Consider the following 14,269-nt stretch of genomic DNA (forward strand, 5'->3'; position numbering starts at 1 on the left):
CATATTTTATACTGCAGAACTTTATTTAGGCAGTAAATTACCTCCTTTGCTGATTTTAATATTTTTGAAAGATGAGATAATTAAAAGTATAGAAGGAAAAATATTAATTGTCATGCCCATTTATTTTTACTTTATTTACTCTGTGTGTCTATGTGACCCCACTCAGGCATGTGTGCATGCACATGTATGTCATAGCAGGAAGTTAGATGGAAACATTCAGGAGTCAGTTCCCAGTTTCTGGGAATAAAATTCAGGTCATCAGGCTTTGGCAACAAATACTTTTGACAATGTATTCTTCCATCCCTTAACCCACATATTTATTTGTTTGTTTATTTATTTTCTATTGATTTTTTTTGGGCTCTCCTCCCTTCCTCTCCCCTCCCCTTTAACCCTCTCCCATGGTCCCTGTGTTCCCAGTTTGTTTAGATCTTGTCTACTTCTCATGTAGAATAGACATACATTTGTTTTTTAAGTGATATGTGAGACAATGTATCAAAACCCCCTGCCAGTGTGAACTCTTTTTAAGTGGTGTGTGTGTGTGTGTGTGTGTTTGAGAGAGAGAGAGAGAGAGAGAGAGAGAGAGGTGCTGTTTGCAAGTGTATGCTCATGTGTGTGCATCTTTGGTTATGGACGCAAAAGATTACTTCCTCCATGACACTCTGCCTCTTTCACTGAACTGTATGTATGTACATAGCTCATAGATTTATCTACGCGTTTTAGCCAAAGTGATTTAAGGATCCAACTGTGTCCACTTCTTTGGTATTGGGGTTACAGTCTTACATTGTACCCCCTAGCACTTATGTGGACACAGTGTATGTGAATTTGTGTCTTTACACTTATACAATGGCACTTTGCTCGTTGAACCACCTTCACAGCCATAGTTATGGGAAGTTGTCACTGTTCTACCAAATATTTCAAACATCCTCACATTTCTGAACAATATTTTAAACCTCCCTCAAATAAAACCATTTTAGTTTCGGTCAACAAGCAGTGGGATATGATTAGATTCTGTTGGTGAAAACATGCAGAAATATTGGTGCATTTTTCTGTTAGTTTCTATGCTTGAACTTTTGAAAATTTAAATATTAGTGCCAGAAAATGAAGCAGTCATTTTTGCAGCCAGTGTTATGCATTCACATTCACAAATTATGTCTCTATCACACCCCACGCATGTCCATGATTGAACCTTTCCTAAACCATTTTAGACAGTATTACAGTATATTAGGTCTTTAATGTTCAGTATTTATTGGTTTAACCCAGCTTCTTTTATGACATCTTTTGCCTCTGTATTGAATTGTAGAAGTGTTCCTAACATGGCAGTGAGCATTTACCCTGCTAAGATTTTAGGCCAGTTTAAAACCAAAGCTATGTATAGTTTAGTACAGTCAAAAACCCATATAGCATCTATTAAATAATTGAATCAAACTTAATCTTGTGTCTTAGTCTTCATTGTCTGTTAGCATCCATTCCTTAGTATTTCTACTTCTATGCATGTCATGAATTTGTATAAATTATCTCAAAGGTTTTTAGAAGGAAAAAGTGATAGTGGGTGTGAGTATGGGTCTGTTGTGTGGGTGTAGGTGGGACAACAAATAAAGAAAAAGAGTCAAATCACAACAGCAAATCGGTGTACATAAGAAAGATTGGAGGACAGAAAGGTAGGAGGAAAATGATACAATTATGTTACATTCTCAAAATCATTTTAAAAAGAAAAAAATGTGTAAATGGAAATTTCTGTCCTGCCTGGTCCCACAATCATTAAGTGCCAAAGAAACTAAGAGAGGCTTATATTAATTACAAACTGTGTGGTTTATTAGCTCAGGCTTATTTTTAACTAGCTCTTACAACTTAAATTAACCTATAATTCTTGTCTGTGTTTAGCCATGTGGATTGCTACCTTTTTCTCAGTGAGGCATTCTCATTTTGCTTTCTCTGCATCTGGCTGGTGACTGACTCTCTGCCTTTCCTCTTCCCAGAATTCTCCTAGTCTGGCTGTCCTGCCTATTCTTCCTGCCTGGTTACTGGCCAGTCAGCATTTTATTAAACCAATATAAGTGACAAATCTTTACAGTGTAGAATAGTGAAGGCAGAGAGATTGGACACACACACACACACACACACACACACACACACACACATATATATATATATGGAATCCCACACTAGCTCAGAACTAAAAAAATAGACCAATGTTTATTAAAAGGTAAAACTTACAAAGTCAGGATTCTCTGCTTGAACGATGGATGTAGATCAGATCCAAAGCAAACAAAACAGCAAACAGGACCCAAGGGGAAGCAGAGAGGAAAAGGAGGACCAGACGTGCTTCTGCATCCAGGTAAATAGACTATGAGGTCATGCTCCAGTAGGTGGGTAGTTGCTAGCTATACAGCTTCCCACAGCACAATGGTATTACCCCACAGCAAAAAATGAATAAATAAATAAAATTGTCATATTGACTATGTTAAGCTTTTTATTTAACATATTAATCCCAGCTCTCAATTGAACAATGATTTCTTCACAGTAATACAGTTCAGGGAGCATCCCTTTAAGAAAGGAAAGTATATTTTCAATTTATCAAATGTGAAAAAGTGCGGAGATCCTATCATGTTGGTTCTTGTATTCTTCAGCATCTTAACTCTGATAGGTGCTAATGTACGGTGTCACACTGCAAAAGCCAGCAATCCTGTAGAGCCTTTAGAGGAGGTTTAGGCTTCTTTTTAATACCATTTGGAGTCACAGACTGTCTCTTGGTAAATGGAACTTTTATGTCCTTTGAAAGTAAGACAAACAAATGGAGTGAATGTGGCTGCATAAGGAGCATACTCTTTTTCCAGTTCTCTCTGTGAGAGGACAGATTTATTGTGTCCAGATCCTGAGAAATCAAAATTAATTTTATCTCCTTCAGAATAGCCTTTAAAAGGCAATATCTTTAATGTCTGCTCTGCATGTCTCTTCTGAAGCTGGGCTTCTTGAAGTTTATATTTGAACCATGTTTCGAGTTATATCTATTTTTTTTCCATTGCAGTGTGGAGACAATCAATGACGGAAACTTCCACATTGTGGAGCTACTGACCCTGGATTCGAGCCTTTCCCTCTCCGTGGATGGAGGAAGCCCTAAAGTCATCACCAACTTGTCAAAACAATCTACTCTGAATTTTGACTCCCCACTTTACGTAGGAGGTGAACTTCCTTCCAAATCTGTGCTTCTCATTATAGATCAAATCTGAAGTTACTGGTGCCATGGTCATTGACACTGAGCAGTCATTGTAACTGGATGAGATGAAAGTGTCTCTTAAGGGGCCATTCGGTCATCCTGGTTCGGGATCTAACTCAGTATGTCATCGGTCAGAGAGGGACATTAGTTCTTCATCTGTGTCATGCTAGCTAGGTAATTTATATATACTGTCATTTAATTTTATTACTGTCTGCAGACAGAAGCAGAAAAATGGTTAGTGATTAAGTTCGAAAATGATAAAATAAGACCGGGGAGCCACCTCAGTGTACGAAGTGCTCAAGAACCTGAGTTAAATAGCCAGAACCCATGTGGAATGCCAGGCATTAGTGGTTTGTTTACAATTTCAGTGCTGAAGAGTTTGACAAGCAGATCCCTAGGGCATAGTAGATCTGTTTGTCTACCTATCCAACTCCGTGAGATCCAGGGAGATAGGAGAACCTATTTCAAAAGAAAAGATACAGAGATCCTGAGAAAGGATACCAGAAGTTGTTTTCTAGCCTCCACACACACACACACACACACACACACACACACACACACATGCACGCACACACACACACACACACGTGTGTTCATGTACCTGAACACACACACACACATGATTAAACAAGTTCAGTACAAAGTAGGAAGGAGGAATCTCCAGTCCAGCTCCCTTAATGATGCAGATAATAGCAGCTCAAACCAATGTTGCCATGCTGATATTTCTGGAAGTTCATCAAAGTTCAACTGATAGATCAATTGTCATTGAAGCTCAGTGAAATAATCAGCGGCTCACGTTGAAAGATTTTATCAGACTAGTAGGAAGTATATTTGCTTAGATAGGCTTTCCCAGTGAAGGAAAAAGAGAAGACCTTGGCAAGGTGGACTGATGCTAGGAATGGGACAGTCTTACTCTAAGCAATAAGAATGAAGTTGGGGAAGAGAGACAGACAGGGACAGAGGCAGAGAGAGAAAGAGAAATAAAGAAGTCCAGGGGAGAAAAACCTATAAAGAATAAAACTCTACCATTGTCTGTGTCTGGAAGAGAAAGTATGAATTAGAGGCAGAATTGCAAAATTCAGGGAAAAAAAAACAATAAGGCAAGGCATGTGATATTGAATTGAAATACAATAAATTAAATAATAAGGTCATAAAATTAACTTATTTAACAGATAACTAAAGCCTCTAAACAAATCAATACACCTCAGGATAAGTGTTTTTATGATGTTCTCAGTCTCTACAAAAGACTAACTTCAAGATGCTATTCAATTATCTTGTTTTTATTGATTTTTGTTGAGCTCTACATTTTTCTCTGCTCCCCTCCCTTCAACCCTCTCCCAAGGTCCCCATGGTCCCAATTTACTCCGGAGATCCTGTGTTTTTCTACTTCCCATGTAGATTAGATCTATGTAAGTCTCTTTTAGGGTCCTCATTGTTGTCTGCATTCTCTGAGATTGTGGTTTGTAGGCTGATTTTCTTGGCTTTATGTTTTAATCCTTCCAAATCTTCTATGAAACTATTTCTTGTAATTGTGACCTAAATTCAGAATATTTCCATTTTCAATAATTTCAATAATTGAAAAATCATAGAATATTGATGCTGCTCTAAAAGGTTAGGAAAAATTCCGCACCTTTCGTTCAATTCTATCAATGCTGATAGGGTATCCACTATATCCTGAGAACCACGTTAATGGAGGATCAGTGTCACAAATTTGAAAAATAAATGTCACTTCTGGTCCAGCATCATGAAGCATCATGAAGCATACAGACACATTACTGAGTCACTGATGTGGCATTACCATTGACATCTTGAAAATTGACTATACTCGGCAAACTAACTGACGTCATCAGTATATAGGACTCACAACTATGAGTAATATGAGATACTTTTTTTTTAATTAGTTATTTGAAATGATGAGTTTTGGTTGTATCCCTCCCTCCCTCTTTTCCTTATAAATCTATCATGCTTTCGCTAGCCACACACATCTGTGTCTTTTTTTTTCTCTAAGCAACAAAAGCAAAACACAGTAGAGTTTGAGCTGCCCACAGTTGTTCAGTGTGTGACGACTTCTACTGGAGTTTGCTCAATTTACCTGGAGTATCACTTCAATAAGACTTCCCTCTTCCAGTACAAATTATTGTCAACAGCTCCTAGAATATGGGAGGGTCTTTGTGTCACCTCCCCTCTCCATTCTGAGATTGCCTCTGGCTTAAATTTCTATTTTCACCTATCTTGCAGGGAACAGAGTTGCCTTGCAGTGTGAAAAGTCAGCCTTGAGGGTCAACCACGATGTAAAAGGGATGAGTTATGTATTTTAAGCATTTGCTGTAACCAACATAGTGCCTGCTTCTCTTTTAAATAATGTTTTTATTTATATGGCACTGCTTTTAGTGGTGCAACCTTTCATTTTCAGAGGAAATTAAAGTAAAACCAGAAGGTAAACACTATTTTCTCTTTTGCATAGTCCCAAAGGGACAGACTCAAGAATTTTATAAAGCTTTTCCAAGTTTGTAGTACTAAATTATGGTAGACAATTATTTACATCCAGGTCTTTCTGACCCCAATGCAGCCTGCGTTGCCACTTACTTTTTTACAAAAATCAGCAAACAAAATGGCTTAAGTAATACGGTTTTGCCTTTCCTTCTGAATTTGTCCTTGACTTGAATTGATGGTGCTTTTATTCAAAAATATTTCAATGAATACTTTAAGAGCTGATGCTTTAATGCTTCTAGAATATGGTCTTTAGTTTTTTTTTTTAAATACAGATAAAATTGTTTGAGACAGTTTTTTTTTAAATGGGGAAAAATTAAACTTCCAATTGAAAAGTGCTAATCCTCTCAGACTGGAGGTCTCAGAAGAATCCAGAAGCACCTCTGAGTATTCAGGCCTAAGGGAAACCACCTTGGTATTAGCCTTACTGCCCAAGAACACACCCAGCCCATCTGCTTCTTCCCCAGATTGTGGTCTCAGTGGTGGTTCTGACTGTAAAATGCAAGGAATCCAGAAGACCACAGTCAGACTGTCACATGGCAGAGGCAGAGGAGCTGAGTCAACAAAATGAAAACAAGGTTAAGTCTAGTTAAAGCCAGAGCTGTGCCTGAGGAGAGTACCCTCATATATCCTAAACATTGGTCCTTTGCAGAAGTCTTTACATTTCTCTGGGAAAAATGCAAACTGGTAATGCAGCTAAGCATGCTCCTGCATTACTGACTATCTGTGATACTATCTTTAGGTAACATAAACCAGAAGAATGTTAATGTTTTTCCATCTGATGATTGAACTAGAACACTTATTATAACTGTCAGGAGAGTGGGTAAGACAAAGATATAGGTGTCTAGACATACATTACCAAAATAGTGTTACCTTTGCACAAAAGTTTTCAATATTGATATTCTTCCCCTTGGAGTCATTTTAAAGCAAAGAGACTGCAAAGGCGCTTTAAAAAAACCCATTTAGTAAGTTATTTACTGATTGATTAATGGATTGATTTATTCCCAACTATAAGTCCACAAAATGCAAAAATGTCTTAAGAAGCAAAATCTTGGATTACCATGTTTGACTGAAGCAATGGTATTTATGGCTCCAGGCCATCCTCAGCTATGTTGTAAATTACAGCTTCAATAAATAAAGATCTGCTTCTGTTTATCAGCTAAAAACCCATGCTCTACCTCTGCATTTGAAAGTTCGGCCCAGAATAGTTCTTGGTTACAGGGGTAATTCAAGGTAGAACATGTGGCTAGTATGTTAGTGGAAGGTGTATGGATCCAATCCTCAAGTCCAAAAATAATTGAGAAAAGGTCTTGATTTTATTTGCTATTGAAAGCTGAGTCTGTATATGGTGTGTAGCTGTGTTGTTTTATAGACTTTTTTTTTTAACCATCAAAACTACACCATCTGCGGTTGTAAGTTTTGGGACTAAATGAAACAAGTTCATTCATTGCTTCTCCCTGCTGAGGAACTTTGCCAATCTCAATTTAGTCTGGATACGTGCACAAATAAATGTTGTATCTCCATCAAAATGGGCATTAAAAATAGCCTTGGAAGAGGTTCATTTCTAACTGTTTTAAGAAATGACCCAAAACAAGGCTCATGTTTGTGATGGGTAAACACAATTTAGAAAGACTTTCCCCACAGGTCAGAATTTCCTGTCAGTGGTACTCTTCTGGAAATGGTCAACTGCCTGCCTCCAGCTTGGCATGGTAGTACACTCTCCATGGCCAGACATAGATCTTTAAATTAAAGACAAAGAACCCAGGACCTGGTCTAGTGTGGTCGTGTGTCCCCGCATCAGAATCACCTGTGTTGCATATTGGCATTTAGAATTTTGCACTTGTCCTCTTCTACCTAAGATTAGCATCTCAGGATAGGGAGGGACAGAAAGATGCTCTTTGAACAAACACTTGTGTGAAGCTAATGAATGACTGTTCTTGGCTAGCTTCTTGTGGTAGGTGAGGCAATTTGAGTCCCAGAACAGGAAAATAACTAGCCAGGGTATACTCCCTAAGTAATTTTTCTCCTTGTAGTGTCAGGAAATAAATAAATTTGAAGAAGAGAAGGTTTATTCTGTTTTAGAGTCTGAGAGTACATCTCAGTAGGGAAGTCATGAAGTATGAAGCAGCTAGTCACATTGAAGCAGTCAGGTAGCAGTGAGGTGAATGCTAACATTCAGTGTTGTTTCTTCTTTGTATTGAGCCTTAGATCTAAGCCCCTAGTTCAACAGCCACGTTCACCATCTGTCTTTTTGTTGTGTTAAACCTTTCTGCATATACCCTGAGTTGTATTTCCCAGTGAAGGATTATTTAGCCTTCGAGCACAGATTGTGAGGATTAAGAAAATTGAAGTGTAATGACCCATCTTAGTAAGAGTGTCACCATTCTGGGTGGGGATTCAGGACTCTTAACATGTATAAAGTGAGCTGAGTTCTGGCTTGCCTCCATCTCTGCTTCCTGATTCTACATGTGATGTATAGACTTTATTGCTGTGATAGACTGTACTCTTGAACTGAAAGTTAAAATAAGTCTTTCTCCCTTGGGTTGCTTTTGTCGGGGAATTTGACAACAGTATCAAGAAAAGAAACTCAGATACACAGTGATTATAAATCATGTTAACTTGTTAGTGAATATTAACTCAACCAGGATAGAGACTCGACCTCTAGACTAGTGGCTTTGTATACCAAGAAGACTGATTTTGGTGCCTGTTAAGACTCAAACAAGATCTTTTGTCTAGGAAAGGTAATGATGGCACAGAATGAGAACCCCAGAATGTAATAGTCCCCTGGAGAGTGGAGCCCAGTTTATAATCCCAATCAGTAGCTCAGATCAAATTCCAAGCACAGTTGAATCATGAGCATTGAGCAGAAAGTCATTAGTGCAGCGGCTTCCAAATTCCTCCCCTCACCTCATCTATTGTCCTAGAAGCTCTTCTGTGGAAAGTACTGTCGAGGAACTATTTCAGGGTCTCAATCAGGCCATGGAAAGATTCTTCCGCTTTGCCAAAATAGCAGTTACCAGATGACTGTCACTTCTGGGGTTTATGCTTCAAGATTACAAATGCTGTTTGTGATGGAATGTATTCTCTATTATTATTATTAATTGACATAAAAGCTTCGTGGTATGAATGAGGTGTTAGGCTGATTAGAAGCAACAATGAACTCTTCAGGCAGAGACATGCTCAAGATAGCAGGGACACTGTCCCTGGGGTGCTGAGTTAGTTGCTAAGTTAGAATTTGACAAGTTTGAGGTGAGTTACTATATGATTTTCTTTGGGTTCTCCTTATTATTTAGCTTCTCTAAGAACCCGAATTATAGGCTCAATGTCCTTTATTTATGGCTAGAAACCAAATATGAGTGAGTACATACCATGATACACTTTTAAGATCTGGCTTACCTCACTCAGGATAGTGTTTTCTATTTCCATCCATTTGCCTGCAAACTTCAAGAAGTCCTTGTTTTTTACTGCTGAGCAGTACTCTAATATGTATATATTCCATACTTTCTTCATCCATTCTTCAATTGAAGGGCATCTAGGTTGTTTCCAGGTTCTGGCTATTACAAACAATGCTGCTATGAACATAGTAGAGCATATACTTTTGTTGTGTGATAAGGCCTCTCTTGGGTATATTCCCAAGAGTGGTATTGCTGGGTCTCAGTCCCAGAGTCTTGGTAGACTGAACCTGCGCTCCGGAATTAAAAGGATTAGGCAATCAGCAAAATGCTGACATGGTTGGCATGGAACCGGTGGCTCAAGCTCTCTAAGCTCTTATCTTTTGATTTTATAATTTGAAAAAGAATTAATCAGAGAATTATAAACTGTGACTTCTCAGTGTGCATGAGTCTGGTACAGACTCATAGGGAATGGAAAAACAACGTCTACGTCTAGTTTTTCTTTAAGTAGACTTTCTTGAAGATTTTATATATATAATTTGTATATATATAATTATTTATATTACTAATTTGTTTGAAACAAATGTACCAGTTAAAAACTTATCACTATAAAATAGGTTTATTTTAGTTAAAAGTTAGAATAACTTCCTACAGTTTACCAAAATGCAAAACAAGATGTCCAGCTTTTCTCTACCTCCTCATGGGAGCACGCATAGTCCAATTTAATAGAGATGGACTGATGAACTTCACTATTTCTCCGTAGCGAATGACCAAGGAGCCTGTAAAGATTCTTAGGTGGCATGCTCTTTCTTCCTAGGCATGCCTGGGAAGAACAACGTGGCAGCACTGCGCCAGGCCCCGGGGCAGAACGGCACCAGCTTCCATGGCTGTATTCGGCACCTTTACATCAACAGTGAGCTGCAGGACTTCCGGAAAGTGCCCATGCAAACCGGAATTCTGCCTGGCTGTGAGCCATGCCACAAGAAAGTGTGTGCCCACGGCACGTGCCAGCCCAGCAGCCAATCAGGCTTCACCTGTGAATGTGAGGAAGGGTGGATGGGGCCTCTCTGTGACCAGCGAACCAATGATCCCTGCATGGGAAACAAGTAAGTTCCAGAGCCTTGGTACTCAGTGCATATGTTAAATTCTCAAAGCCAATCTAAGAAAAGAAGTCAGGAGGTTGGGAGAGCATGGGCAGGGGCTTCGAAACATCAACACATCAGAATTCTGTCCTCTGTATTCAGACACGTTTTTCCTAGCCACCATACCTTCTGAACGCGTGTATCAACCCGATTTTCATTGCTCTGTTTCTCCTTCACTGTAGATGCGTACATGGCACCTGCTTGCCCATCAATGCCTTCTCCTACAGCTGTAAGTGCCTGGAGGGCCATGGCGGTGTCCTTTGTGACGAAGAAGAAGACCTGTTTAACCCCTGCCAGATGATCAAGTGCAGCCACGGAAAGTGCAGGCTCTCTGGCCTCGGTCAGCCCTACTGTGAGTGCAACAGCGGATACACAGGGGACAGCTGTGACAGAGGTAAGCTACACAGTGACGAGTGATGTCAACCTCATCCCTGGTGAAAGGCACAGAGTGCAGCTAGGAAACACTTAAGCTGGGCGTGGCTTGTGGCTACTGTTGTGGATTGGTTCTCACCTGGAATGATACAGTTACTGACTGTGAAAAGCGTTAAACTCCCACCATAACATTCTTCCATGGCCATCAGACATCTTACCGCCACTGGACTTGCTGGGGGGGAAAGTCTCCTTTTCCCTTCTTCAGAGCACAGCTGCCCAACTCACCTTCAGCCACCACCCGACCCCCTTACCCACAGGTATTACTAATGCAGGCTCAGGCACAGAGACCACGGAGGTGGTGACTCTGCTCTGGTTTCAGTACAGAAACAACTTTGACCTTAGACTCGACTGATTTATCACAGTAAATTATGCAGGTGAGAGGGATGGAAGCCGGCTGAGTTTTCAGGCCACTTCTCCCTGCTTTGTTCCCGAGATCCGAACTTGCCTGGCCTCCAGCTGGCACCGATTTCGGTGCATCAGACAATACGATGAACGTGCCTGCGGGAGCCTTTAGCAGATGGCTCTTTTTTGAACTACTTCATACTAGCGTAATTTATGAAGTTAGTGGAATGTTACTTGTATTAAGTAACATATTGGATAATATTAAATTCTGGGCCTAATAAATTAAATTGCATTCTCTATGAAACTGCTCCCCGTGGTAAACAAAACCAGCTGTTAGTCCTGTAGAAACAGAAGATGTGTATTTTTTTTCTCCTTTTTTTTTTTTTTTTTTTTTTTTGGAATAAAGGAAAGGATTTAGGAATCCAATTTTCTTGTCAGAACAAACATGTTGTATTTATTGTCTACATATATAGCATACGCTTTGCTGGAAATAGAGGCCTAAAAGATACATTTTCAAGTTAGACTAGATCATGCCATCAGTCCATAAAACGGACCTCAAGCATCACACTAAAAATGGCAGCCACTAAGTGGGAGGAAGGCCAGTGACAAAATGGAGATCTTGACTTTCTTTCGGTCACTCTACCAAACCTACAGTGTCTGTCTTTAAAAGTGCTCTTATCTCCTTGTTTTCTAGAAATTTCTTGTCGAGGGGAAAGGATAAGAGATTATTACCAGAAGCAGCAGGGTTACGCTGCCTGTCAGACAACAAAGAAAGTATCTCGCTTGGAATGTAAAGGCGGGTGTACTGGTGGGCAGTGCTGTGGACCTCTGAGGAGCAAGAGGCGAAAATACTCCTTTGAATGCACAGATGGATCCTCGTTTGTGGACGAGGTTGAGAAGGTGGTGAAGTGCGGCTGCGCGCGGTGTGCCTCCTAATTGCCTTTCTGGCAGCCTCCATCTTGGGCGAAGGTTGTACACTTCTTGACCATGTTGGACTAATTCATGCTTCATAATGGAAATATTTGAAATATATTGTAAAATACAGAACAGACTTATTTTTATTATGATAATAAAGACTTGTCTGCATTTGGAAAAAAAATAATAAAAGACACGCTCGTACTAAAGCTTCCCCTACACTGGAGAAGTGTGAAGAAAAGACACACTTGGAGGCATTAGTGCAGCGGTGGGGACCACTGCAACACGGAGCCATCTCTGGAACATGCTAATACTAGCAGAAGCACATATACAAGGGCCTAAAACGGGACTGTACACTCACAGGTGATTGCCCAGAGCAGAAACCCCATGCTCCCCCTTCCCATCAGTGCAGTTCACAAGAACACTTCAAGCACAAGCATCTCAATGAGACTCTGAGGCAGGGGAATGGAAATCCAGAATCTGTAGATAGAGCCAAGGGATGAGAAATATTTTGTGCAAGATAGAGAGTGTCCTGACATCTGGGTTTCATTCAGGAGAGAAATGGGTGTGGAGTGTTGAGATGTATTTTATTGTCTTTGGCAGTGATAGCATATCAGCAGAAACAGCACATGAAGGTGTTTATCTACCACTTTCCAGTATTAAATTTTTGTAATATAAATGATAAAGCAGATGATAAAGAACCAATAGATTATTGATAAATAAAAAATTAGTAATAATATGAATTTTTGTTTCTATGAGTTCTAAATAGCCCTATACAGTATTCGTTTTCAACGAGGAATATTTATTGTATTAAAGTACATTGTACTTAATGATTTAGGTCATCACTTTGGACTGTTTCTCGATGCTTTAATATATATTAATTTATAATTATCCTGATATTTTTGTACATTTTCAAACTTAAAAAAAATCAGGATTTTTTTGGCAATAGAACTAACATAGGATGTTATTTTGTTATCTTGGGATAGGTATACGTTGTTCTTTTGGCTGACCTTGACATCTAACCACTGATGTCACTGACCTGTGGTCTCTTTCTGGACACTTACAGAGGGTTTGCAAAGGCTGTGAGTAGAGACAGCAAGTGCACCCATCTGCCACATGTCCTCACAGGGAGAAGGAAATTATCTGTAGCAACAGACAATAGGAATTAGATGTTTTACAAATTAATTAATAGATATTTCCCTGCCATGCTTTGGGGGAGGGGAAGAAGAAAGACTGTTATGTCAAAAACTGTAATTTTTCTCCAAATAATAAAGCTCCTTGATTACCTTACTGCTCCCATGTTAACAATTTTGCTTCTAAATTACAATGTAGAGTTGATAATGATTTATAGTAGACTGTGCTCTTCCTTCATGAAAATTCCAGGGTTCCCTGTGAAGATGCAGATGTTTCTTTAAAAGAAAAACCCTTTTTAACAATGAGAATTATGCTTTGTCCTTCTCCAGACTAATATCGGTTGCACTACTGATGTCTGTAAATTAAAAGATATCTACTTCATTAACAGCTTGGCCGTTTTCTTAGAAACTACCTCACTTTGCAGGTGTTTCATTATGAACTTGATACAGTGGCATGTAATGAACCAGAAAGGGAACTTATACCTTTATGTTAACAACAGAAAAATTGCTTTGAAATAAACATATTGTCACATCGGAAGGCTGCATAAAAAAGATAAATAAAATAACAGACTCTTTGCTAAGGAAAATGAATATTCAGTTAAATCCCCCTACCAAAAGGAATTATGAGATGAAACAGTGCTCATACAATGGGTCTTCTTTGGGTCTCACTGCCTTTACTAGAGCCAGATATCCAGAACTAGCAGCAATTCAGATCAAGGAAGTGTCATTGTCTGGGCAGAATATTAATACTTGACCTCTACTGTATGAGGGATTCATCTCTTTTTAAAACACTCATGTGTGCGTGTGCACACACACACACACACTATTCCAGGTTTGACCATCCAATTGTATTTCTGCACATATTTATAATTACTTTAGTTGTATTATATAAATATTAAATAACCATTATAAAATATTCATGGGTTCCTATAAGTTGTTTCCTTTTTCAGATGTATTGAATCATTCTTTACGCAAGGAGTCATCTACAAATATAACAAGATTTCCACTTGATACACCAGATAAACAGCATCCTAATGACTAGTGTTTGCAGATTGCTTATTGTAAAGCAAAACCTATGCTAAGAGTTTTATATGTAAAATCTCCCTCATCTATACAAGTGATTTGAATCCCTGTGTTCCCTAGTTTATAGCAGTATATAAGGCTGGAAAACAAAGAAGTAGAACCCAATCCCGAGCAGTTCATACTAAG

At 39.1% G+C, this 14,269-nt stretch overlaps 1 protein-coding gene across 2 annotated transcripts in view; it reads left to right on the plus strand.

Moving 5' to 3' along the window:
* Slit2 (slit guidance ligand 2) overlaps positions 1-13,755 on the plus strand; it is a 330,345-nt gene extending 316,590 nt beyond the window's left edge. For both annotated transcript variants that reach the window (XM_050150144.1, XM_050150145.1), the window contains 4 exons: positions 3,026-3,180; positions 9,914-10,202; positions 10,421-10,632; positions 11,707-13,755. In XM_050150144.1, coding sequence (XP_050006101.1) covers positions 3,026-3,180; positions 9,914-10,202; positions 10,421-10,632; positions 11,707-11,948 — 898 coding nt within the window. In that variant the 3' untranslated portion in view covers positions 11,949-13,755. The remainder of the gene's footprint in view (positions 1-3,025; positions 3,181-9,913; positions 10,203-10,420; positions 10,633-11,706) is intronic.
* Positions 13,756-14,269: the final 514 nt, after the last annotated feature.

This window comes from Alexandromys fortis, unplaced genomic scaffold (genome assembly GCF_014885135.2).
Source record: "Alexandromys fortis isolate MF-2015 unplaced genomic scaffold, M_Fortis_MF-2015_v1.1 scaffold_0, whole genome shotgun sequence".
NCBI classification, from domain to species: Eukaryota; Metazoa; Chordata; class Mammalia; order Rodentia; family Cricetidae; genus Alexandromys; species Alexandromys fortis.